The 24,241-nt window shown below is 45.9% G+C and overlaps 1 protein-coding gene across 4 annotated transcripts in view; it reads right to left on the minus strand.

Annotated features, from left to right (window-relative positions):
* The window catches only part of LOC146042838 (2,7-anhydro-N-acetylneuraminate hydratase-like), a 155,089-nt gene that overhangs the window by 130,820 nt on the left and 28 nt on the right, over positions 1 to 24,241 (minus strand). The window contains exons 1-3 of one of the 4 annotated variants that reach the window (XM_083163094.1): positions 23,895 to 24,222; positions 22,047 to 22,173; positions 14,417 to 14,467 (exon numbers count right to left, since the gene is read on the minus strand). In XM_083163094.1, the coding sequence (XP_083019220.1) occupies positions 14,417 to 14,467; positions 22,047 to 22,112 (117 nt within the window). In that variant the 5' untranslated portion in view covers positions 22,113 to 22,173; positions 23,895 to 24,222. Of the gene's footprint in view, positions 1 to 14,416; positions 14,468 to 22,046; positions 22,495 to 23,894; positions 24,223 to 24,241 lie in introns of those variants that run through there. The other 3 variants (XM_083163095.1, XM_083163093.1, XM_083163096.1) reach the window with 3 other exon arrangements.

Here is a 24,241-nt window from a genome sequence, read left to right on the forward strand (position 1 = left end):
TTTCCATACCCGAGTATGCGTGGCAAAGTGGACCAGAAGAGTAGCCATACTATCACACATAAATTCATAAATACATACTGACCCTAAGTAAAATATAGTTAAAGGTTTAGAACGCCACACATAGCTTAGTTAGCCCTGCATACATCTATCTGTATCGTGTTTAGTACCGTTCCGTTCAGCTCATTATGCGAAGTATTCCGGTCATTGCGAATATATCGCAATGTACATTGCCCGAGAGATATGGACATAATCCATATTCCAGAGACAGTTTCTGTTGTAAGTAGTTAACAAAGGAAACTAGCTCAAACCGGTTCTTATCCTTGCTGACGCCGAAACCACCAAACAAAGGACTCTTAAAGTTTACTCCCCTGCACCTGGTCAGACCAGGTACAGCGTCTAACCTCCAATCACAGTGGACCGGACATATGATCTCTGACCAATGAGAATGGCCTTTGACCTCCCCCTTCTGACCCTATAAGATAGGCGACCCGGAGCAGGCTCGGTCACTTCGGCACAATTACCTTCCCTGGACCTTCCTACCGGACTATCGCTCATTCCTGAACGATAGTGAGCTCTGACCGGACTGCGCTTCGCATACTAGAGTGAGACGGGTAACGGTTGCATTTATCACGGTATTTATCCTTGTAGTTATTGTTGGCTGATTGTGTTTTGTATTTGTATTCTTTCCCCTTAGCAGAGTTTGTTTAGTATTCATTGTTATTGTATTGTATCACTTGTTATACCTGTTTATTCTTATTTCTGTAACCCCCTTTTGTCCATTAGGGACTTTAATACAATCTTTTTACGGAGTTCTAACCTCCTTACTTCTATTCAGTGGTCGTGTCTAGTTATTCGCATAATAGCGATAAGGTACATTAAGGACTCTGTCCTTACATTGCGGACTCTGTCCTTTAAGGTATATTCGCACAATTGGAGACAAAGTCCTGCGAAAGGATCTCTTATTAAGGTATCGGTTCTTGGTGTATAACATACAATAGACTGTACGCTGCGCTGCGCTACGTTTTGTTCGCACGCAGTTAGGTATAAAGGGTACGTTGGTTGCGGACTTATTACGTAACCAACGCTTTTCACTTATCGTCACTCTGGTTATATTTTAATCACCATTAACAATTGGGGTGCTCGTCCGGTCGTTTCACAGTCCGGAACTCAGTACCAGGCGTGCGACTCGACCTATACCAGCAAAAGGGTGGAAGTATTTATTTGTTTCCATTGCTGGATAGGCCGAGTCCGCGGCGGTGCGGGGTTCGGGAAGTGCTAGCGCTGAACCCGGAGTACAATAAGTGAAAGCCACGTGTTTTTAAAAAGCATATCATACCTAAGTGTTTAGTAAACTGTACTTCTGCCTGCCACAAGTAGTTTAACGGGGTATAGTGTCTTGGGCTGCTTGTTTATTATAGTATATGTACCACGTGCGATAAGGTTCGCACACGTGGAGTCTGTGTTTATTATAGTACATAGAGGATCCCCTCTGTGCAAAGCTATAATTTTTGTTAGTTACTGCAAAACCAGGGACTCCGCCACGTGGCGACAAGTCCTGGGCCTTTTGCAGTAACGTAAAGCGTCTATTGTGTATTACGCCAGGTGCGCGCGCACGTGCCCACATCGGGAAATTTTCGCATCTTTGTACGTGATTTACGGATTAAGTGCGGGATTTATTTTCGCATCTTGATACGTAACTTTCGGACGGAGTTAAGGGATTTATTCCACATTTAAGCGCAATTACTGCGTATAGCGAAACCCGAGTGCAACCTTGCAAATACACTATAGAACACGTGGGTGGCCGATTCATCGGCGGCCTGTGAACAGTGCATGTACACACGTGGCTGTTCATTGGTACTGCACATGCAGCACACATAGGAATTCAAAGGTGAACAGTATTTAACCACCAGTTTTATTTAAACAGTATAGCAATATACTGCGAATGAGGCGGTGATTAATAAAAGAAAATAAGTTTTTTTCTTTTTGTTCATTTTTGTTAAACAAGCAACTCAAGCATTATTTTAATAGATTCCTATAGAGTGTTGTAAGGGATTTATACCTGCATAAGTATCTAGTGAAAAGCTACCGGCCTGGGAAAATTTTCTGTACAGAAATATTTCAAATATATGCATAAGACCAAGGTGTAACCAGCGCCCAGTGTGAAAAATAACTGAGGCGAACGGGTGTGTGACGACACGACTCAAGCGCAGTGTAGTCCAGTGTAGGACAGTCCAAGTAGGACAAGGTTAGGGTTCACGTGACGACGTGCCCATAGGAACTGCCCCTTCAGTGGAATTGATTCCGCTAGGAGGGTACAAGAAGATACATCGGAACGCACTTGTTTCCGATTAGCTACTTTAGAAATCCGATTTTTGGGGGTATAGGAAAACAAGTTTGTTATACCCTGGAAAAATTGTGCCGCATCAAGCAAGTTGGCTAGAAGTTCGCTGCTAGTTGAAAGACTTGGTGATTGAGTATCATACCTCGTATCCTTCGCACCTGCTTGACTGTGGGATGTTCTAGGAAGCTGTAGAAGTGAGTGTTTGGGGAGCTCTCAGATAAGTAATAACCCACCGATATCTATTAAGCGGTGAACGTTTATTCCTGTAACTATGGGTAATAACGGGTCACGCTGTGATAACGTGCAAGATAGGGAGGAAGCAAGCCGGCCAAGAGGATCGGCTGCTTTTATTATGTGCAAGAAGCACGGTGAACTCGCAGTTGTTTACCAAAATAAATGGAGAAAAATGACACAAGGCAGCAAGTTAGAATTTCCCAGTGTTGGTAGCTTCGATCCGGAAATCTTATCGGCAGTAAAAGATGAAATATGCCTACTCTCCAGTCGTAAGGAGAGAGTGAAGCATATAAATATTCTTAAATTGTGGCAGAAGGAAGGACAGGAACAATGGGGAAACAGAGGTTTGGCAATACCTGACGCAATCAGCCACAATATAAATGCAACCGCCGCCACAATAGGAACAGCTCCCCCACCCCCATATGTGCCGAAGGGGATAATGACTCATAAGAAAAGTATAAGTAATAATGTATCCGTTGCTAACCTGTACCCTGTCTTATCCCCTTACAAGGAAGCCCGAGAGGAAAACGAGCAGCTGTTGGCACTGGCCGTCTCTCATGCAATTAATATGATTGAGGGAAAAGCTCAACCCGCTGTTGAGGCCCCAGCACAGGAGGAGGAGACGGCTGATGCCAACAGCATAGTATTGGACTCAGGTAATGATGCACCACACAGCACAGACACAATTGACTCCCAAGCAGGTCCCAGTAATGCGAATGTGGTACAAACATACCCTGTACGCACACTGGAGGTTCCCTATGGTAAGGCAGACAGAGAGGGTGTGATACCTACCAGAAAGATGACCATGCTAAACCCATGGACACGGTTAGAGCTGCGGTCCATCATTACAGATTTCCCTGACCCAAGGAAAGATCTGGCAGTGTGCCGGAAATTTGTAAGGGATCTAGGAAACTCTGATGAGCCCACCAACAAGGATTGGAGAATCATGTTGAGGGCCTGTCTCCCCACTCACATTGACATCCCGAAATTCATTCAGGATAGTGGATTGAAAGTGGACAAGGAGATAAATGATGAGATCAACCAGGAGAATATACGCCTGATTAACTTACAGTTGGGAGTATATTTTCCCGCGGCAGTAGAATATAGCAAGATTTTCACCATCAAACAGAAAGATGGCGAAACTGCTGCTGATTATTTTACAAAAGCCTTACTGGAGGTATCAAAGTACACTGGTGTCTCCGAGCCTAAGGACGACCCCCACCTGAGGGAGATGATTGTCTCTGTGCTGGTGGAAGGGCTTAGGGAAAACCTGAGAGCCAGAGTCCAAACTTCTTTTCCAAATTGGCGTGGAATGACAGTGGATGCCCTACGGGAATCTGCTGTGGACCACGACCGCAACATCAAGAAGCACAGGGAACTGCAAACTGACAAACTGATGATGGTTAGCATCCAAGCCCTTACTAATGCCCCAAACAAAGCTGCATACCAACAACCACGAAACACCAGGGACACAGGTAGAAAACCAATTATCTGTTACAACTGCAATAGGGAAGGTCATTACTCAGCTCATTGCAGGGCAGGAAACCCCAGGAATTACCAAACACATAAGCGAGAATGGGAATCTCACAGAGGTGAGACACGGAGATACCCAGCCCCTAGACAATGGGAGGAGACAGACAGGTCACGCAACATGCCTCCTCCCCATCTGATGGCTGACACTGTGCTAAGGGCAACGCAGGTCAGACAATAGGAAACAGGTCATACCTGTATCCTACAGCCAGTTAGATTAACTCAACACTCAGGTGAAGGTTGATATAGCTGGAGTAAGGCAAACCTTTTTGGTTGATACAGGGGCGGCCAGATCTGTTCTCAACACTCCTCTTCACTTGGGTTTCACTAACCAATCAGTAGCGGCAATTGGGGTAACAGGAAAAATACAACATTACCCACTGACGAAACCAGCGGAGGTTACAATCGGGCCTCTGCATACCAAACACTCTTTCCTGTTGGCTGCAGCGGCCCCGACTAACCTCTTGGGTAGAGATTTACTATGCAAAATGGGATGTGTCATCTATTGCACCCCCGATGGGGTATTTCTGGACACTCCTAGAAATCTTACACAAGAAGTGCAAGATATGCTGGATAGTCCTCAGAGGCTAATGTTGTGTTCCACTGTTGTAGAATCAAATCCATCTAGGGTAGCTGAAATTACAGCACAAATACCGAGTTCCCTTTGGACTAAAGATGGACAGGACGCTGGGCTAATGGCAAATGTAGCTCCAGTAGAAATCCGCTTAAAAGAAGGCAGGATAGCCCCAAAAATACCGCAATACCCTTTAAAACCTGAAGTTGAGCTAGGAATATTTCCAGTGATCCAACGATTGCTCCAACAGGAAATCCTAGTTAGAACTTCCAGCACGGCCAATAGTCCCATCTTTCCTGTGAAAAAGAGCGGGGGGAGGGGCTACAGACTAGTGCAGGATTTAAGAGGGGTAAACAAGGTAGTTGAGAGCCAATTCCCCGTAGTGCCAAACCCAGCTGTCATACTAATGCAAATCCCACCTCATTGTACTCATTTCACAGTCATTGATTTGTGTTCAGCATTCTTCTCCGTCCCTTTGCATCCTGACAGCCAGTATCTGTTCGCCTTTACTTACAGAGGAGTACAGTATACCTGGACACGACTCCCCCAGGGGTTCATAGACAGCCCCAGCATTTTCTCCCAGGCCTTGCATGATTGTTTACAATCCTTTCAACCCATGAGTGGTTCGATACTGATACAATATGTTGATGACTTATTGTTGTGTTCTGAATCACTGGAGTCATCAGTGGATGACACTAGACAGCTACTGATGCATCTCTCAGAGACAGGACATAAAGTATCAAAGGATAAGCTGCAATTATGCCAGACCAGGGTTAAATATCTGGGCCACTGTCTTACCCAAGGGCTGAGACACCTCACCGACGACAGAATCCAAGCGATTCAGAATATGGTACTGCCACAGACCCAGCATCAGATCCGTACGTTCCTAGGCATGTGTGGATACTGTCGCAACTGGATCCCAGGTTTCTCTATTCTGGCATTACCACTACAAGAGATGGTTTCCTCAACTAAGCCAGATCGGGTCTCTCATACTGAGGAATCTGAACTGGCTTTCGAGGAACTAAAGGTGAGCCTAACAAAGGCCCCAGCACTGGGAATGCCAGATTATGGGAAACCCTTCGAATTGTACGGAACTGAATCAGGTGGGTGTGCGGCAGGAGTGCTTGTACAAAAACATGGTGATGCCAACCGACCAATAGCGTACTACAGTGGCCAGCTGGACACAGTAGCACGCTCACTCCCAACTTGCTTACGAAGTGTGGCTGCAATAGCACAACTAGTAAGTAAGAGTGAGGACGTAGTGTTGGGACACGATTTAACTGTTCATGCTCCCCATGCTGTCTCTGCCCTCCTAAATTCTGCCCAAACACGTCATGTGTCCTCAGCACGGTTCACTAAGTGGGAACTGGCGCTGATGGCCCCAGTAAATATTACCATCAAAAGATGCAACACACTAAACCCAGCCACATTCCTTCCTCATGTGCCTTCCAAGGCACAAAGGGTGGAGGGTGATGGGAATGTTGCTGAATATGGTAAAGCAGAGTTTAGTGAGAGTGAGGACAAACATGATTGCATGTCCTACCTGAATCAGACCTTCACAGCACGTCCTGACATAAGCGACAGCCCATTAAGTGAGGTAGACATAACCTTATTCACAGATGGTAGCTGTCATAGACAGACGGACACGGGAGAGCTGTGCACAGGTTACGCAGTAGTAGATGGAGAAGGTATTGTGGAAGCTGAACCCTTGGGACCACCTCACTCAGCACAAGTAGCGGAACTGGTGGCACTAACCAGAGCATGTGAACTGGCCCAAGGAAAATCAGTCAACATATATACCGACTCCAGATATGCTTTCGGAGTAGTCCATGATTTTGGAGCCCTATGGCGCCTCCGAAATTTCATGACGGCGGCTGGCACACCAGTGGCGCATGCGACATATATTAGGAGACTTCTGGGAGCTATTCAGCTTCCAGACAGAGTGGCTGTTATCAAGTGCAAAGCTCACACATCAGAGAAGGACCCGGTGTCACTTGGTAACAGCCGCGCTGATGAGGCAGCGAAAAGGGCCGCATGCCCTGTAAATATTTTCACCCATCCTACCAACCTTTGTACACTGAACATAGTATCCACATCCAAACTGATAGACATGCAGAATTTGTGTTCCCCACAGGAAAGAGCAGTATGGAAGTCGAAGGGATGTGGCCAAGAGTCTACCGGACTTTGGAGAGATGGACACGGGAAACCAGTGGCCCCCAGAGCATACCTTCCTAGTCTAGCCGAGGCGGCCCATGGGCTGACACATCTTGGGAAGGAAGGTATGTGCAAGCTGGTAAAGGCCTACTGGTGTGCACCAGGGTTCGCTTCTCAAGCAGGTAGAGTGGCAATGTCATGCCTCACCTGTTTGAGGAAGAACGTTGGAAAAGCCATCCCAACAGAGCCATCCCACATCCCTCCTACAGAAGGCCCTTTCCAGGTAATACAAATCGACTTCATACAGTTACCACCCTGTAGGAATTTGAAATATGTATTAGTTTGTGTTGACATGTTTTCTAGCTGGGTGGAGGCTTTCCCCGCTGCCTCCAACACTGCTACCTTTACAGCAAAGAAAATATGTCAGGAGTTTGTCTGTAGGTATGGTATCCCAAAGGTCATTGAGAGTGACAGAGGCACTCATTTCACAGGAGAGGTCTTCCAAATCATGTGTAAACTCCTGGGGATTAATAGTAAACTTCATACTCCATATCGTCCCCAGGCGAGCGCCAAAGTTGAGAGAATGAATGGTACTATTAAGAACAAATTGGGTAAAGTTATGGCTGAAACAGGGTTGTTATGGCCAGAGGCACTGCCTATTGTGCTGTATAGCATTAGGACCACTCCCAGGACTCCGCTCAACTTGTCCCCCTTCGAGATATTGTTTGGTCGGCAGCCACACATCATGATAGACCCACAGGATGATCTCAAATGTAACAATGAGCTAACTGTACAGTATCTCCTAAAGCTAAACAAACAGCTAAGGGAGCAACAAAAGCAGCTGAAATTACTGAACCCTGATATGCCTACAGAGAATTGTCATAATCTTAAACCAGGAGACTTTGTTATGATCCGAAATTTTTTACGCTCAGGTTGTTTGATAGACCGTTGGGAAGGACCGTACCAAGTTTTGTTGACCAGCACTACATCAATTAAAGTCGCAGAGAGAGAGACTTGGATACATTCGTCCCACTGCAAGAAAGCCAGTAACCCAGAGTCCCAGTGTGCAGAGAGCGAGAGAGAAGAAGTGTCGCTAGAAGCATTGTTTCGGGAACACTGAGAAGCAGCCAAGGTCGAGCAACCTGAGCGAACAAAGGTCTAAGAGCAGAGAAAAATAAAAGTCCCCTGGTAGAGATGATGGAAGGACTCCAAGCAAAAGGTTCACAGTTATGCATATATGTCTTTGTTTTCTTTCTGTGTTCTTTTATTCACCCAAAGATACTCGGTGGCTGCCACATCCTAGAGCGATCGGAGCGGAGTTCTGACAGTGTAATAATGGACCCAGATATGGGTGAGGTAGAATCCCTAAACCAGCTTGACACTTTGCCCATGACAGGAGAAGGTAAAAGGTATGAGGGAAACGTAGTTCAAGGGCTATGTGATGAGTTATTGTCTGGTGAGTACTGTGTCTGTAGATATTGTCAACCTAAAATGGAAGAAGAATGCATCCAGCGATGTCAGTCGACAAGTAAGGCAACTACCGGCCGACATCCCTTGAGTGATTACCACTCACTAGTGGGTAAGGTTTTAAACCAAACAGAATGCTGGGTGTGTTCACAAGTGCTACATAAAAGGAGTAGTGTAGGCCTAGTCCCATACCCGCTTAATATTTCAGAGATAAGCGTATTAAATAAGGGGAGGCCATTGGATAAGAGATACCTGTATACCAGGTCCCCTAGTCTTAGATTACACCCATACCAAGTGGATAAATCCCTGGTATGTATGAACTTCTCAAGTTCCAGAGCGATTGGTACTTGGGAAGTGACATGGCATAACCAGACAATAACTTACTCCCAGCGTCCAGATGGAGAGCCTATTGATAAAGAATTGCTGTTAAAAATCCGAACCAGTGGGAGACACTATAAATATGTCTACACGGTGAAGAGAAGTAAAATGATGGCCGGCAGAGTATCAGCCGGCTACTGTAATGTAACCCTACAGCCAGAAATCTGTGAGGAACAAGTCAGGGAACAGGGGACGGGGATGTTCTTATGGATAATGTGTGACAAGATCATGAAATACTCTGTCCCCTATTTTCTCCCTGACGATGTTTATTATATTTGTGGTAGGAGGGCGTACAAATGGCTCTCCATGAACTATGTTGGTATTTGTTATCTAGGCAGAGTGTTACCGGAAGTGATGACCCTCACACATGATGAGATGATGAACATACACAGAGGTATTTCTCCTCCTTACACTCATACCCATTATGACCAAATCCATAAAAGGGATTTAACCATCAGGAAAGAACCCCTAGCTTCCGAAATGATACACGAGTCGTTCGGTATCCAACTCCTCATTGCTTTAGATATCACCCATACCGCCAGAGGAGTCATAAATTTTAAATATATACAAGCATTAGCCAGCTTGGTAGATAACATCACTGAGATTTATGATGACACCTTTAGATACACTGGGAAAGAGTTGCAAGCATACAAAAGAGAGCTGGTCCAACATCGGATGGTGTTGAACTATCTGACAGCTATGACAGGAGGATATTGTGTCACCCTTTCTACACAGTTTGGGGTGAAGTGTTGTACATATATCACCAACAATACTGAAGACCCAGAAGAAATCATCGATCATCGGATGGATGAGATTCTTCAGCTTAAATGGGAATTTAGAAGGGAACATAATATCAGCCTGGCAGAAATAGGTAACAAAGTTAGTGAATGGACCTCCTGGTTGAATCCAATGCACTGGTTCTCTGGTTTAGGAGAATGGGCGCAAGGGATCATAGCTAGCATAGGAAAACTCCTTCTCTGTATCGGTGGTGCCATCATAGTCTTTGTGCTATTGTTCAAATGTATAAAGGTGGTGACCCGGGGAAAGAAAAAACGTACCGAAATCATGAGTGTAAGAACGAGAGATACAGAGGAAGACCAGGGTTTGGTATATGACCCTAAAATCGAAACCACCTCCCTTTAAGGAAACCATATTTGTGAACGTGTATATGTTGTAACCACCCCTGTTTTTATTTTTATCCCAAAATTGTACATTATCCTTCGTGACCCTGAGTAGGTTGTTCGATAAATGCGGCCCATCGTTTATCCATGATCCTGGATCGGCCGAGAGCAGATGGCTTACTCCCCTTATATGTTTAATTCATGTATCCCAATTTCTCTGTTAGGATTATGAATTTCTGTATTGTCGTGTGAAATGTTTTATATTGTAACAGTTTTATAATTACTGTTAAAGGGTGGACTATGGAAGTCGAGTTACACACACGCCATTTTAGGATAGTATGGCCGCCATTTTGGTTCGCAGAGTTGCGCAAATAAAGTTTCCATACCCGAGTATGCGTGGCAAAGTGGACCAGAAGAGTAGCCATACTATCACACATAAATTCATAAATACATACTGACCCTAAGTAAAATATAGTTAAAGGTTTAGAACGCCACACATAGCTTAGTTAGCCCTGCATACATCTATCTGTATCGTGTTTAGTACCGTTCCGTTCAGCTCATTATGCGAAGTATTCCGGTCATTGCGAATATATCGCAATGTACATTGCCCGAGAGATATGGACATAATCCATATTCCAGAGACAGTTTCTGTTGTAAGTAGTTAACAAAGGAAACTAGCTCAAACCGGTTCTTATCCTTGCTGACGCCGAAACCACCAAACAAAGGACTCTTAAAGTTTACTCCCCTGCACCTGGTCAGACCAGGTACAGCGTCTAACCTCCAATCACAGTGGACCGGACATATGATCTCTGACCAATGAGAATGGCCTTTGACCTCCCCCTTCTGACCCTATAAGATAGGCGACCCGGAGCAGGCTCGGTCACTTCGGCACAATTACCTTCCCTGGACCTTCCTACCGGACTATCGCTCATTCCTGAACGATAGTGAGCTCTGACCGGACTGCGCTTCGCATACTAGAGTGAGACGGGTAACGGTTGCATTTATCACGGTATTTATCCTTGTAGTTATTGTTGGCTGATTGTGTTTTGTATTTGTATTCTTTCCCCTTAGCAGAGTTTGTTTAGTATTCATTGTTATTGTATTGTATCACTTGTTATACCTGTTTATTCTTATTTCTGTAACCCCCTTTTGTCCATTAGGGACTTTAATACAATCTTTTTACGGAGTTCTAACCTCCTTACTTCTATTCAGTGGTCGTGTCTAGTTATTCGCATAATAGCGATAAGGTACATTAAGGACTCTGTCCTTACATTGCGGACTCTGTCCTTTAAGGTATATTCGCACAATTGGAGACAAAGTCCTGCGAAAGGATCTCTTATTAAGGTATCGGTTCTTGGTGTATAACATACAATAGACTGTACGCTGCGCTGCGCTACGTTTTGTTCGCACGCAGTTAGGTATAAAGGGTACGTTGGTTGCGGACTTATTACGTAACCAACGCTTTTCACTTATCGTCACTCTGGTTATATTTTAATCACCATTAACAATATATATATATATATATATATATATATATATATATATATATATATATATATACATATATATATATATATACACAGTGGCGCCGGAACGGGGGGGGCGAGGGGGCACCATCCCCCCCCCCCAAAATTACTGAGGCGCCAGTATGTCCGGCCCGCCCGCCTATATTAAAGAAGTATCATCCGCCCGGCCGCCTATATTTCATACCAGGCGCCGGGGATGGCTGCTGCTGCTGCCGCCGGGGAGATGTGCATAAGACGCGCCAGCCAATCACTGCCGGCGCATCCCCTCCACATACACTGTGATTGGCGGGCGCGTCTTCTACACATCTCCCCGGCGGCAGCAGCAGCAGCCATCCCCGGCGCCTGGTATGTAATAAAGGAGGGCGGGCGGATGATAATACCAGCGGCACGGGAGAGGGTTACAGGGGACAGCCGTCCCAGGCAACGGCAGACTCATGAGTTTAGCTGCCCAGCCGATCACCTCCCCCGCTCAGCCCTTTATTCAGCCCCCCGCACGTTCATCTCCCTGGCCACACTGTTCGCAGCTGGCTGCTGGAGGCAGGAAGGAGATGGGCACAGAGGAGCCTGTCTGCCCGGCCTGTCTGTCCGAGCAGCCACCCTAGGCTCCCCTCATTGACAGGCTGCCTGCTGTGTGTCGCTGCTGGGACTCGGAGGCTGAGCAAGAAGTCCTCCAGGAGCTACATTAGGGAAAAGGTACTTTTGTGTATGCTGTGGGTGAATATTGGAGGGCCAGGGAGAGTGCTTTTTTTTTGGGGGGGGGGGTTATTTGAATGGGGTGGGAAAGTGCTGTAGGGTGGACAGTGAGTGGGTTGAGAGGGGTGTTGTGTGTGAGTAGTTGAAGGGGAGATTTCATTAAATGTGTATGTATTTTTATATGAGTCAGGGTTATACATAGAGAAACCCCTCTTTAGAAATCCTGCGTTTGCCCCTGGGTGTGTGGTATAATGTTAAGCCATGCCCCGTCTACGACAAATTGGGGGGGGGCGCAAAACATGCCCTTGCTCCGGGCACCATGGCACCTAGCTGAACCACTGGATAATACATAAGTAATATAGGGGCGGGCGGGCGGCTGATAATAAATCAGTTATATAGCCTGGCGGGCGGGTGGGCAGCTGATTAATTAGTAATATAGCCGGGCGGGTGGCAGGGAAGATGTGCGCCCGCCAATGCTGCTTCTCTCACCCTCCCTTCCCCAGTGACTGACACATCCAGGGGTTGTCATTTACCCCTGGATTCACACCCAAACAGGTTTATGTAATTATGTCTGATTATCATAATCAGACATAATCACATAAATCTGTTTGGGGTGACACTGCCACTTTTTCCACTTTTTACGAGTAAATGACAACCCCTGGATTAATGTAAATCCTGGTGTCTCTGGCCACATGTATATGCCGCTGCCCGGTGTATAATGCCCACGTGTATATGCCGCTGCCATGTGTATAATGCCCATACGTAAATGCCGCTGCCTTGTGTAGAATGCCCACGCATATATGCCGCTGCCCTGTGTATAATGCCCATGCATATATGCCGCTGCCGGAGTGTATAGTGCCCGGGGGTAACATACAGCAATTTAGGGGGCGCCAAAATGAGATTATATTTTGCCCCCCCCCCAACCTAAAAACGTTCCAGCGCCTCTGTATGTATGTATATATATATATATATATATATATATATATATATATATATATATATATATATACAAAGTATGTGTGACAATACATTACACAGACATACATATAAATATATACTCTGCGCACACAAACTCACACACTGTCTTATCTACAGCAGCAGCAGCATGTTGTAGATTCGTCAGAGAAGGCACGATATTAATAAGGGGTACCGGACGCGGTCCAGACAGTCGGGATCTCGACTGTTAAAACTCCGACAGACTGTTGCCCGCAAGGGGCTTTGTTGCGCTCACCATTCTGTCTTAGTCCGGGCACTCGGGATCCCGAAGTTGGGCTAATGACTGTCGGGATCCTGACTGTCGGTACCCTATACCACACCCATTAATAAGCACCACCCCCTCAAAGCAAAATGCATGTTTAATAGAATAAATTCATGTACATCCCCATTGACCCACAAATTGCAGCAATTTGCTGTGAGGGGTGGGGCTTAGTAATATTGTGCCGGTTGTTAATTAGTTATTAAATAATAATTAAATAAAATAGTTGGTCTCTCACATTTTCACCTTCAACATTTACACTTTTACTACAGTTCTGTGTACTCAGAAACACTTCCTGTATGCGCTACGGCTATATAATAAAAGTTTAACGCTGCTCCTCACCTCTACACGGGAATTCAAGTGTTGTGTGCCAGCAGCCAAGATGGGGACATAACATTACTGTTATTTGGCTCCGTAATTTTGACAGGCTGTTAAAATAGTTGGTCTCTCACATTTTGGTACTTGTGTATTATCACGGCGCCCCCTTTCCATCGCATGCCATTGAACAACCAAAATAATCGCTTTGGAGTAGATCTTATATAGTGTGGGAGCGCAGCGAGCCCGAAGCGTGGCGAGCCCCGTGAGGGGGCGCACATTACTTCACAAGTATTACGCGTCTGCTCGCCACGCTTAGGGCTCGGTGGCTCGCTGTACTATATAAGATCAACTCCACGCCGACGTGGATAGTGGGGGTATGAAAAGGTCGGAAGACGCGTACCGCCGCCGCTCGCCACGCTTTGGGTTGGCGTTAACAATAGGGGGGCATTTAACATACTTATTACCCATCAGGGTGGGGATACAATAAAAAAAATTGAAAAAAAAAATAGGGTCAGCCTGGGCATTTAACATTGAAATCGCGTCGCGTCGCATGGCATGCCATTATAATGGCATGCCATGCAACCCGATATTAAAATTGTACACTCTTCACGGGAAAAGCCTTGAATCGGGTCCATCGCATACCTTAATTAGTGGCATGCGACGGGCGCCGTGATAATACACAAGTACCCACATTTTCACCTTCAACTATACACTTTTACCAGTGCAGGATTGGCACGTTTTCCTTTGCCATAATATTTATAATGAGAGATGAGCAGAATGTTCATGAATCTATGAGTATGAAATCAGAAGCTAGGTAATACTTACCGCATCAAAGTCAATGTGGTCGCTTATGGAAAATTTGTTCTCAGGTTCCTGCTGAAGACAAGAAATAACTATATCTCATCATTGGGTAGAATACCAGACAGGATATAAGTATTTTAAATTTATTAGAATTAAAAATAGGTATAATATTCTCTCTGTGAGTCTTAGAACTAAGCATAGAAAATATGGAACCTTTCTTTTTTAAAAGGAAAAAATGACCATAAACATCGCAAAATCCTTGGATGATCATCATAATATGTTGGGAACATTAATCTTTTTGGGTTCTCAGGTGTATTTCACCCAATGAGGACAGATCTTAATCTTATACATGGGCAATTTGGGAACGTCCGGATACCGGCTGGCACATAACAGCCCGGAACGTGTCAAGATGTGACTCATCGTAGAACAGGTCTGGTTGTCCGATTTCTATAGACAACTCCACTTTATCTCTACATATGGCTATAGCCAGAGACGTGGTGTGTGACGTCTGACAGCGCGCCTCTCTGACTCGCAGGCTGATTGATCTCCGGCGGTGTTCTAGCATACCCCGGCTCACCCCTAAACAGGCTAGTCGCGGCTGCTCTTCATCACTGCCCTCCCAGCCGGCTGACGAGTGATATCAGCTCTCAGCCTGCGGGGGGACAGAGCAGTCTCTCACAGCCGCCTACCACACGCTGCAGTCATGGGCACACATATGGCCTGACCGCGTACTGCATTGTAGGCTATTTTTAGGGGTGTAATATTTGCCTTGGGGACACACATACATCTACCTCGATTGGAGAATGTTTGACTCAGGAATGATGTTCATAACATCACTCCCTCTACACATTGTATTCCAATACTGTTGGAGCCCCTCTCATTCAGTCCTGGCGCCCGCCAGAACCTCCCCTCTGGCGAGCTCTGCTTCAGGGAGACTGGCAGGGTTGGGGGGGCTCGGGGCAGCGAGTGGGACCATCAGCGGCGGCGGGGGAGCTCCGTTGCCACAGGGCGCATGAGCGTCTCGTGCGCGCGCCTCCTGGTGGGAGCTGGCGATAGTTTCGCCAGCCCACGGCAGGATGAGACCCGCTACATCTGTAGGTATTATACCATTTCGGCTGATTTTCCACAGATAATTATTATAAACCCATAAATTGGGCATTTGTGACAATTATTGCCGCCTAAAATTGAATGGAAGAAGAGATCTATTTATTGTTGTCAAACATTACATAAATGAAATGTAAGTGTCCAGTTACTAACGCACCACTATAGAACAATTTATTTAAACACAAAAAAGGGAGACAAGTCTCGGGGCCCCATGGTGTGAGGATATAATATCCTTTTTATTTCATTGTCCGTGTCTTATATGTATTTGTGTGTTTTATATTTCGCGACAATGTTTTAATAAAGTGTTCTAATAAAAGTTACATTTTAATAAACGTCCTCTAATGTGCACCACACAGTGACATTCTTTCCTTTTCTGCCTAATGTAGTTCCATATATAGGCGTATATGTGCTTAAACGCTTGTTGCAAGATATTTCTAGATAACATTAGTAACTATATACTTTGGGAAATGGGGCAAGTATTGATAATAACATTGCTGTGTGAAATATTGGATTATTTGTTTGCAATTATTTGCTGTGATATTTAGTTTATTTTCCCTCAGCACAACATCCTATAGATTGTAAGCTTGCGAGCAGGGCCCTCCTACATTTTGACTGTCTGTAAATACCCTGTTTTGTTGTATCACTGTCCCCTATGTAAAGCGCAACGGAATATGCTGCGCTATATAAGAAACTGTTAATAAATAAATAAATAAGCGATAATAAAAGGTGATGCCTATGCAATAAATTCCAAGTGCAAATCCCATCTGATTGTATAGATTACCGATTTCTTTCTTTCTTTTTTTTTTTTAAAGGTAACAGCTGCATAAGGTGGGTTAGGAGAAATCAGGGAGATTTCTAGACTCTGCAGGAAGAGAGGGAGATTGCGCCTATTTGAGGGAGTCTCCTGCAGAATGCAGAAGGGTTGGCAACTAGAAGACTATTTGAGGGAGTCTCCTGTAGAATGCAGGAGGGTAGGAAACTAGAAGTACTTTTACCAGGTTTTATAAACACATGTTCAATGCCTGAATTCAAAGACCAAGTGCAAGGCCCAACAATATATGTGCATGATTTTCTCATCAATAGAAGAATGATAAAAAGAAGAATCATTGAAGACTGATTGGTACTTGTTTCCTAGCATGGCGCCCACGATTTTGATCGTACTGCATCTTATGCAATCGCATCACATGCAATATAGCGGCATGCGATGCGATTTTTTATTGTACAAGCACCCTAATGGGTGCTTACAATGTTAAATGCACCCCCATTGTCAACGCCACCCCCACTATCAACGCCAACCCAAAGCGTGGCGAGCGCAGCGCGCCCGCGAGGGGTGGCGGTACGCGTCCTCCAACCTTTTCATACCCCCACTATCCACGTCGGCGTGTAGTTGACTTTAGATAGTGTGGAGAGCGCAGCGAGCCACCGAGCCCGGCGAGCCCTGCGAGGGGACACTGATTACTTTACATGTATTCCGCGTCCGCTCAACACGCTTCGGGCTCGTATTCCGTGTCTGCTCGCCACGCTTTGGGCTCGGTGGCTCGCTGCGCTCACCACACTATCTAAAATCAACTCCACGCCGACATGGATAGTGGGGGTATGAAAAGGTCAGAGGACGCGTACCGCTGCGCTCGCCACGCTTCGGGTTGGCGTTGATAGTGGGGGGTGTCGTTGACAATGGGGGTGCATTTAACATTGTAAGCACCCATAAGGGTGCTTGTACAATAAAAAATTGCATCGCATGCCATTTGCTCGCATGCGATATTTCATTGTACAAGCACTGTTAGTTTAACGGGAATATCGCATCGCATACCACTAAATACGGTATGCGATGGGCGCCGTGCTAGGAAACAAGTTCCGACTGATTGCACATAATCAAAGAGTTCAGGCGGAGTATCCCTTAACCAACATTATGCAAAAAAAATGTAAGTGCTGACTGATATAGTGACACCTTTGCTTTCTGATGGTTCAATGTACACAAACTTTGTTTCATGCACAACATTTTTAGGCTAGGTAGAAAGTGTGTATATGAAATGTGTTCTGCAGCTGCACACCAGGCAAACAGGAAGCAGAAAAAACCCACATGAAATAAATCCCACACCGCCATAAAGAAAGGCTCATCACAAACGGTAAACAAAAGAGAACGTGCACAAAAGAAGCCCATAAGAAAATTGCACATGGTAAAAACCCTCAGTCATAAAGGCATACCTCCCAACTGTCCCGATTACAGCGTCCAAGGGTGCGGAGGAGCCGGAGATCACTGCATCTCCAGTGCAGGGAGGAAGCTGTGTGAGGGCTGCCCAGTGACGAAAACGGGGTTGCGGCACTAAGCCATACTCCAATGCCCTAAATCATGGGTCTTCAAACTGTGGCCCTCCAGATGTTGTGAAACGACATGTTCCATAGTTCCACAACATCTGGAGGGCCACCGTTTGAAGACCCATTCCCTAAACCATGCCCTCTTGTATCGTAGTTCCACCCCCTTTTTGGACCTTCTGTGTAGCAGGTCTCAATTTAGAAAGAACAAAAGTTGGGAGGTTCTGTATAATAATGCAGTTTTCCTGTGGATTTTTGCATAGAACTGTATACGGAGAGGGGCCGTGTCCCTACCTTAAAGGAAACCCTATATGGGCATATATCATGGGGAATGGGGATATGGCTTCGTGGGATAGGGGCAGGGCCTGGTAGGATATGGGTATGGCCTCGATAGGGGCATGGCCTGGACTGCTGATTTTGTCACTGTGGGGGGGTCTGGGGATGCGGGCTGCTTCGGATGACTGCTCCTGCTACTATTACTATTACAGGGAAACAGAAATGCTTTGCTCACATCAATATTTACAACAGACAGGGATGAAATGATATCTGATTTGGCGCTAAGTGGATAGCAAACTTAATTAAAACTCCCTGTGCCCATAGTAAGCGTCATCAGTACATATGAAAGATAATGGAACAGATGCCCTTTTGCTTTGCAGAACTGGTATTGCTGTACACAGCTAAAAAGGGGGAAAAATAAAAAAAAAAAACACTACAAACTACAGTATTAGTATTTATTGTATTAACAGCGCTTAACATGGCATATTTCATGTCAGGCCCTGGCACAGAGGAGCTTACAGTCTATAATCCATATTACATTGACAAACAAGGGTTAGCAGTAATTTATCCTAAGGGGAGAACAGACAAACCCCACACCCATACGCCATGACTGGGAATTGAACTCAGAGTTGTGCTGAAGTAATGCTTACCACTATGCCAACCATGCCACCCAGCAGTGGTGGCTCCAGAGGATGGGCTGCAGCACAGTTCAAAATTCAAATAGGGAAGCCACACCCACTGCCAGTGAGTCAGTTTGGAATGCCAGTGGGTGTGGCTCCCCTATTTGAATTTTTTATTGTGCTGCAGCCCCCCTTTGTAGCCCTGCCACCCACAACAAAGAAAATGGGTGACCATCAATAATCACACGTCACATAGTCTAGTATGTTACCATCGATGACATGTATGATGTAGGTCTGGTTTCACCTGTATTTAAGGAAAAATTTACTAAAGGTTCTACAAATGAAAAGAGGTAATGTTGTCAATGGCAACCAATCAGATTCTGTCTATCATTTTCTAGGATGTATTAGGGACATAATAGACAAAACCTGATTGGTTGATATGGGCAATAGCACCTCTTAATTTAGTAAATTTATCCCTTTCTGTCTGAATCAGACATTTCCCTGTTGCTTCTGTTAGAATTTGCATTTTTAATTTTGAATTAAAAAAACGGTTTCAAAACTTTTATAACAAATTATAAAGACATCTTAAAAGCCTGGTTGTTCTAGGGGCTCTTTTGAGCAACAGATGCAAAAATATGACTATATCGTCAACATCGGAAAGGAAATCGGACCGTGTGTACACAGCATTAGGTTGGGTGAGAAAAAGAGAGAAGTGAGGTGACAGAGGGCGATAGAGAGGTGATGAGGTTTGGGGGGGGGGGGGGGCATGTCTTCTGCTCCCTGACTAGGCTGCAGTGTCCCCGCTGTCCGCTCCATTGCTCCCCGGCCACCGAGATCTACTGCTCCCCGGCGCCGGCCTCCAAGATCTTCTGGTCCCTGGGTTTTAGGCCCTGGCTGCTGGGCTCTCCATCTCCCCGGCTAGCCTGATTAGCAGCGCGTGTCTCCAGCACTTAATTCTGAGTACAATACGCACCAAAGCGCATATTTGCGATCACTGAAATGTATTTCACCATTTTATCAGAATGTCCATATTTGTCTGTTTTCAATTGTTTGGGAGTAAATAGTCAATTGTCATTTGCGGCTATACATTACCAGGTTTTTGTTCCGGCGAATCGTTAACGGAGGTCTGGTGAACATGCAGATCAATTCAGCTATAAACCCAAAAGACCCAGCAGTCCCGGTGACGTCGCTGAATGATGTCATTTATCAATATCGTTTAGTGCAGGCATGTCCAACGTTGGCCCTCCAGATGTTTTGAAACTATACATCCCAGCATGCTTTGCAATAGTTTTAGCATTCTCTAATAGCAAAACTGTGGCAAAGCATGCTGGGATGTGTAGTTTCACAACATCTGGAGGGCCAACGTTGGACATGCCTGGTTTAGTGTGTTCACTCAAATCAGCCACCAGCAGATGATATTGTTGCCAGGGTCACATAGTGCGTATGGGGCTAAAGCAATGACTGTTGAGGTGTCCTGAGGACCACGTTTGGGAACCCTTGGTGTATACATTTTACAATATTCTGTAGAAATAATTACAATTCTTCTCTTTGCTTAAGGTGCCCATACACGATGCGTTTTGTCGATGCGATGCGGTGCGATGCTTTTGCGCACATCCCATCGCACAGTTCAAAACGTATCCGCTGCACATACTTGTTAAACTAAATCCCGATCGATTTGCACCGCATGCGATTTGTGTGCAGTGCGGTGCGATGCAATCTAGACCAAAGCACATACAATGATTGGTATGGGTCACTATGAAGGTCGACATACATTAGGTCGACAGAGTTGGAAGGACGACACAAGGGTTAGGTCAACAGTCAAAAGGTTGACGTGAGTTTTTACAAAAATGTTGTCCTGAATTTCGATGCAAGTCGCCATGGACACGGCTGTATCAGTGTACCGCTATGCTCGCCATGCTTCGGGCACGGTGCCTCACTGCACTCAGCACACTATTATATTCGCCCTAGAGGATGGTAGGATATGAAATATCGGCACATGTTGACTCAAAAAAAAAAGTGAAAAACATGTCGACCTAATGCTTGTGTCAACCTTCTGACCCTGTTGAACTTAGCAACGTAGACTTATTTCATTTGTTGACCTAAGCCCTGTCAACATAATGGGGTATATTCAATGCTGCGGGTGAGCTGCGACAGCGAGGAGGGCCACCTGCTCGCTGTCACAGCTCACCCTGAATTAACACCCCCCCCCCCCCCCCCGGGCATCTCTTTGCACAGTACAAAAAGTATGTGCTGCACTTACTTTTTGTACTGCCCTCGCATCGCATGCAAATCCCGATGAGATACAGCCCATAATGGGTGCGATCATCGCACCGTGTATGGGCACCTTTAGCCCCGAACTGATGCTAGGTGGATTCTTCTAGGAACATTAACCATTTGAGTGGTATGCCCGGGCTCATCTGTGCTGCCGCAGCGGGCTGTCTCAGAAAATTTCCGGGCATACCACTAATATAGAATAGGTGTGCGCCAGTGGTGTCCAGGTGTGCACCACTGGCGCAGCACCTCTGGAGCCCCCCCGTCACCTTTGCTCCGGCGATCGGTGCGCCGGAGCTACCCTGCACTGACCCACCCGCCAGCCGGCCCGTCACTCATTTTACAGTGACGTCGGTGGCAGGCTCGGGTATGGTCGGCGTGGCTCGGGGGGACTCGGGAGCACTCAGGCACCCGGGTCCTCCCGAGCCGCCGCGAACATCCCCCAGTCTGCCGCCGACGTCACTGCAGTGCTGAATGTGACAGGCGGCTTAGGCAGGGGTGAGAGCGGCAGCAGGGAAGCTCCGGCGTACTAACACCGGAGTAGGGGGGGGGGGGGGGGGGGCTTCCAGCTTTCATTGGTGGGTTTTGCTGGGGCAGGTCCTGCCCCTGGTAGGTTTGTCCTGCCCCAGCAAAACCCACCACTCAAGGGGTTAAAGGGAAACAACCACAGATCAGTTATGCATTACAGCAGGCATGTCCAAAATATGGCCCTCCAGCTGTTGTGAAACTACAAGTCCCATCATGCCTTGCCCCAGTTTTGCTATTAGGGAATGCTAAAGCTGTGGCAAGGCATGCTGGGATGTGTAGTTTCACAACAGCTGGAGGGACGCAGTTTGGACATGCCTGCATTACAGGGATAGTTATGGGATAATGATGAAGCAAAAACATTCTATAATACAAAAGATTGAAAACATTCCTTTTCCTAAACACAAGGATACGTGTTACCTACTGTATGTTTGTATAATATAGGACTCATCTTCACGATTGCCACTTGTGCCAACCTATCTTGCTGTATGTAATTGTGGGATCATGCAGGAATACTCACATCCTGTTCAGCACAAGCACAGTACCTGGTCTGAGGAGGCGGCCTTATCTTTCCTCTTAATGCTGGACCTTAACTTGCTGAAGAAGTCCATGTCACCCAGTCACTGGTGCAGGATTAGATCCACAGGTCATGTAACGTGGGGAAGCTTTGCACTGCCACACAGGAGACACACAATCAAATTCTGCCTGTGATTTGCAGGCATTGGCTGCTACCTTCAAGGCACATGAGGCTAACGTCAGAACTAGGCCTGCCCTCTGCTGTGTGTGACTGGCTCAGCCTTGCAGTCACTCCTCAGCTGCATGTTGTTGTTGTTGCTGCTGCTGCTGATTCACTGACACTGATTGGAACTTAAGGCCCCCATACACTAGTAAGATTTATCTGACCTGTAAATTGCATCTGATTTCCCTTAAACTTCCCTGGCAGCTTCGCAGGAGGCCTACATACAATTAGACACTTTGGGTGAGATTTAATAGGATGTGAGATTCAGAAAGTGAGAGATTTTGTGAGAAATCTCCAGTTTTTTTTAAAGCTGCAATCATTTGCACAGCAAAATCAAACTGATTTTGCCATGTAAATGATTGCCACTTTAAAAAAACTGGAGATTTCTCACAAAATCTCTCACTTTCTGAATCTCTCATCCTATTAAATCTCACCCTTGATGTGCCATTTTTTACATCCAATTTGAGTCAGATAAATCACATGTGATTTATCTTATAGATTGTAAGCTTGCAGCAGGGCCCTTTAACCTCCAAGTGTGTCTGTTGTTTGTTGTTATTTGTTTGTTGCCCAGTTTGTTTTATCACTGTCTACTATTGTAAAGTGCAACGGAATCTGCTGCGCTATATAAGAAACTGTAACGGAATCTGCCACGCTATATAAGACACTGTAACGGAATCTGCTACGCTATATAAGAAACTGTAACGGAATCTGCCACGCTATATAAGACACTGTAAGGGAATCTGCCGCGCTATAAAAGACACTGTAAGGGAATCTGCCGCGCTATATAAGACACTGTAACGGAATCTGCTACGCTATATAAGACGCTGCAACGGAATCTACTGCGCTATATAAGACGCTGTAACGGAATCTGCTGCGCTATATAAGACACTGTAACGGAATCTGCTGCGCTATATAAGACACTGTAACGGAATCTGCTGCGCTATATAAGACACTATAACGGAATATGCTGCGCTATATAAGATGCTGTAATGGAATCCGCTGCACTATATAAGACACTGTAACGGAATCTGCTGCGCTATATAAGACACTGTAACGGAATCTGCTGCGCTATATAAGACACTGTAACGGAATCTGCTGCGCTATATAAGACCCTGTAACGGAATCTGCTGCGCTATATAAGACACTGTAACGGAATCTGCTGCGCTATATAAGACACTGTAACGGAATCTGCTGCACTATATAAGACACTGTAACGGAATCTGCTGCGCTATATAAGACCCTGTAACGGAATCTGCTGCGCTATATAAGACACTGTAACGGAATCTGCTACGCTATATAAGACGCTGCAACAGAATCTACTGCGCTATATAAGACATTGCATATATGAACTGACCGCTAGCCTTTGCAAATAAAACTGCTAGCTGTATGCACACACCATTAAATTTATTGGACAGATGTGCCAATTGACGACTAAAAAAATCAGCGATATAGCAGAGTGAGACAACCAAAGTGCTGCTCACATGCAAAACTGCTAGCCTCTGAACATGTGTTAAATGAAAAATAAACAAACAGAAAGCCGCATTTCATATGATACGGAGTGCAACTATCCTTTCATATGTACGATCCATGCGTCACCTTACATGAACAGCTAAAATCCATTGCATAAATAAAATTGCTAGTCGTGTGCACACACCATCCAATTCATCCAAACGCTGAATGTACAATTAAAAAAATCAGCGATAGAGCGGCTGGAGCGGAGGACGCGGCAGTGACAGGTGCACAGCGGAGGGAGCGGCGCCGGTAAGGCTGAGTGACAGGTGCACAGCGGAGGGAGCGGCGCCGGTAAGGCTGAGTGACAGGTGCACAGCGGAGGGAGCGGCGCCGGTAAGGCTGAGTGACAGGTGCACAGCGGAGGGAGCGGCGCCGGTAAGGCTGAGTGACAGGTGCACAGTGGAGGGAGCGGCGCCGGTAAGGCTGAGTGACAGGTGCACAGCGGAGGGAGCGGCGCCGGTAAGGCTGGGTGATCAGTAATTTCACTGA

Source organism: Crinia signifera, chromosome 19 (assembly GCF_055691185.1).
Source record: "Crinia signifera chromosome 19, ASM5569118v1, whole genome shotgun sequence".
In the NCBI taxonomy this organism is placed as follows: Eukaryota; Metazoa; Chordata; class Amphibia; order Anura; family Myobatrachidae; genus Crinia; species Crinia signifera.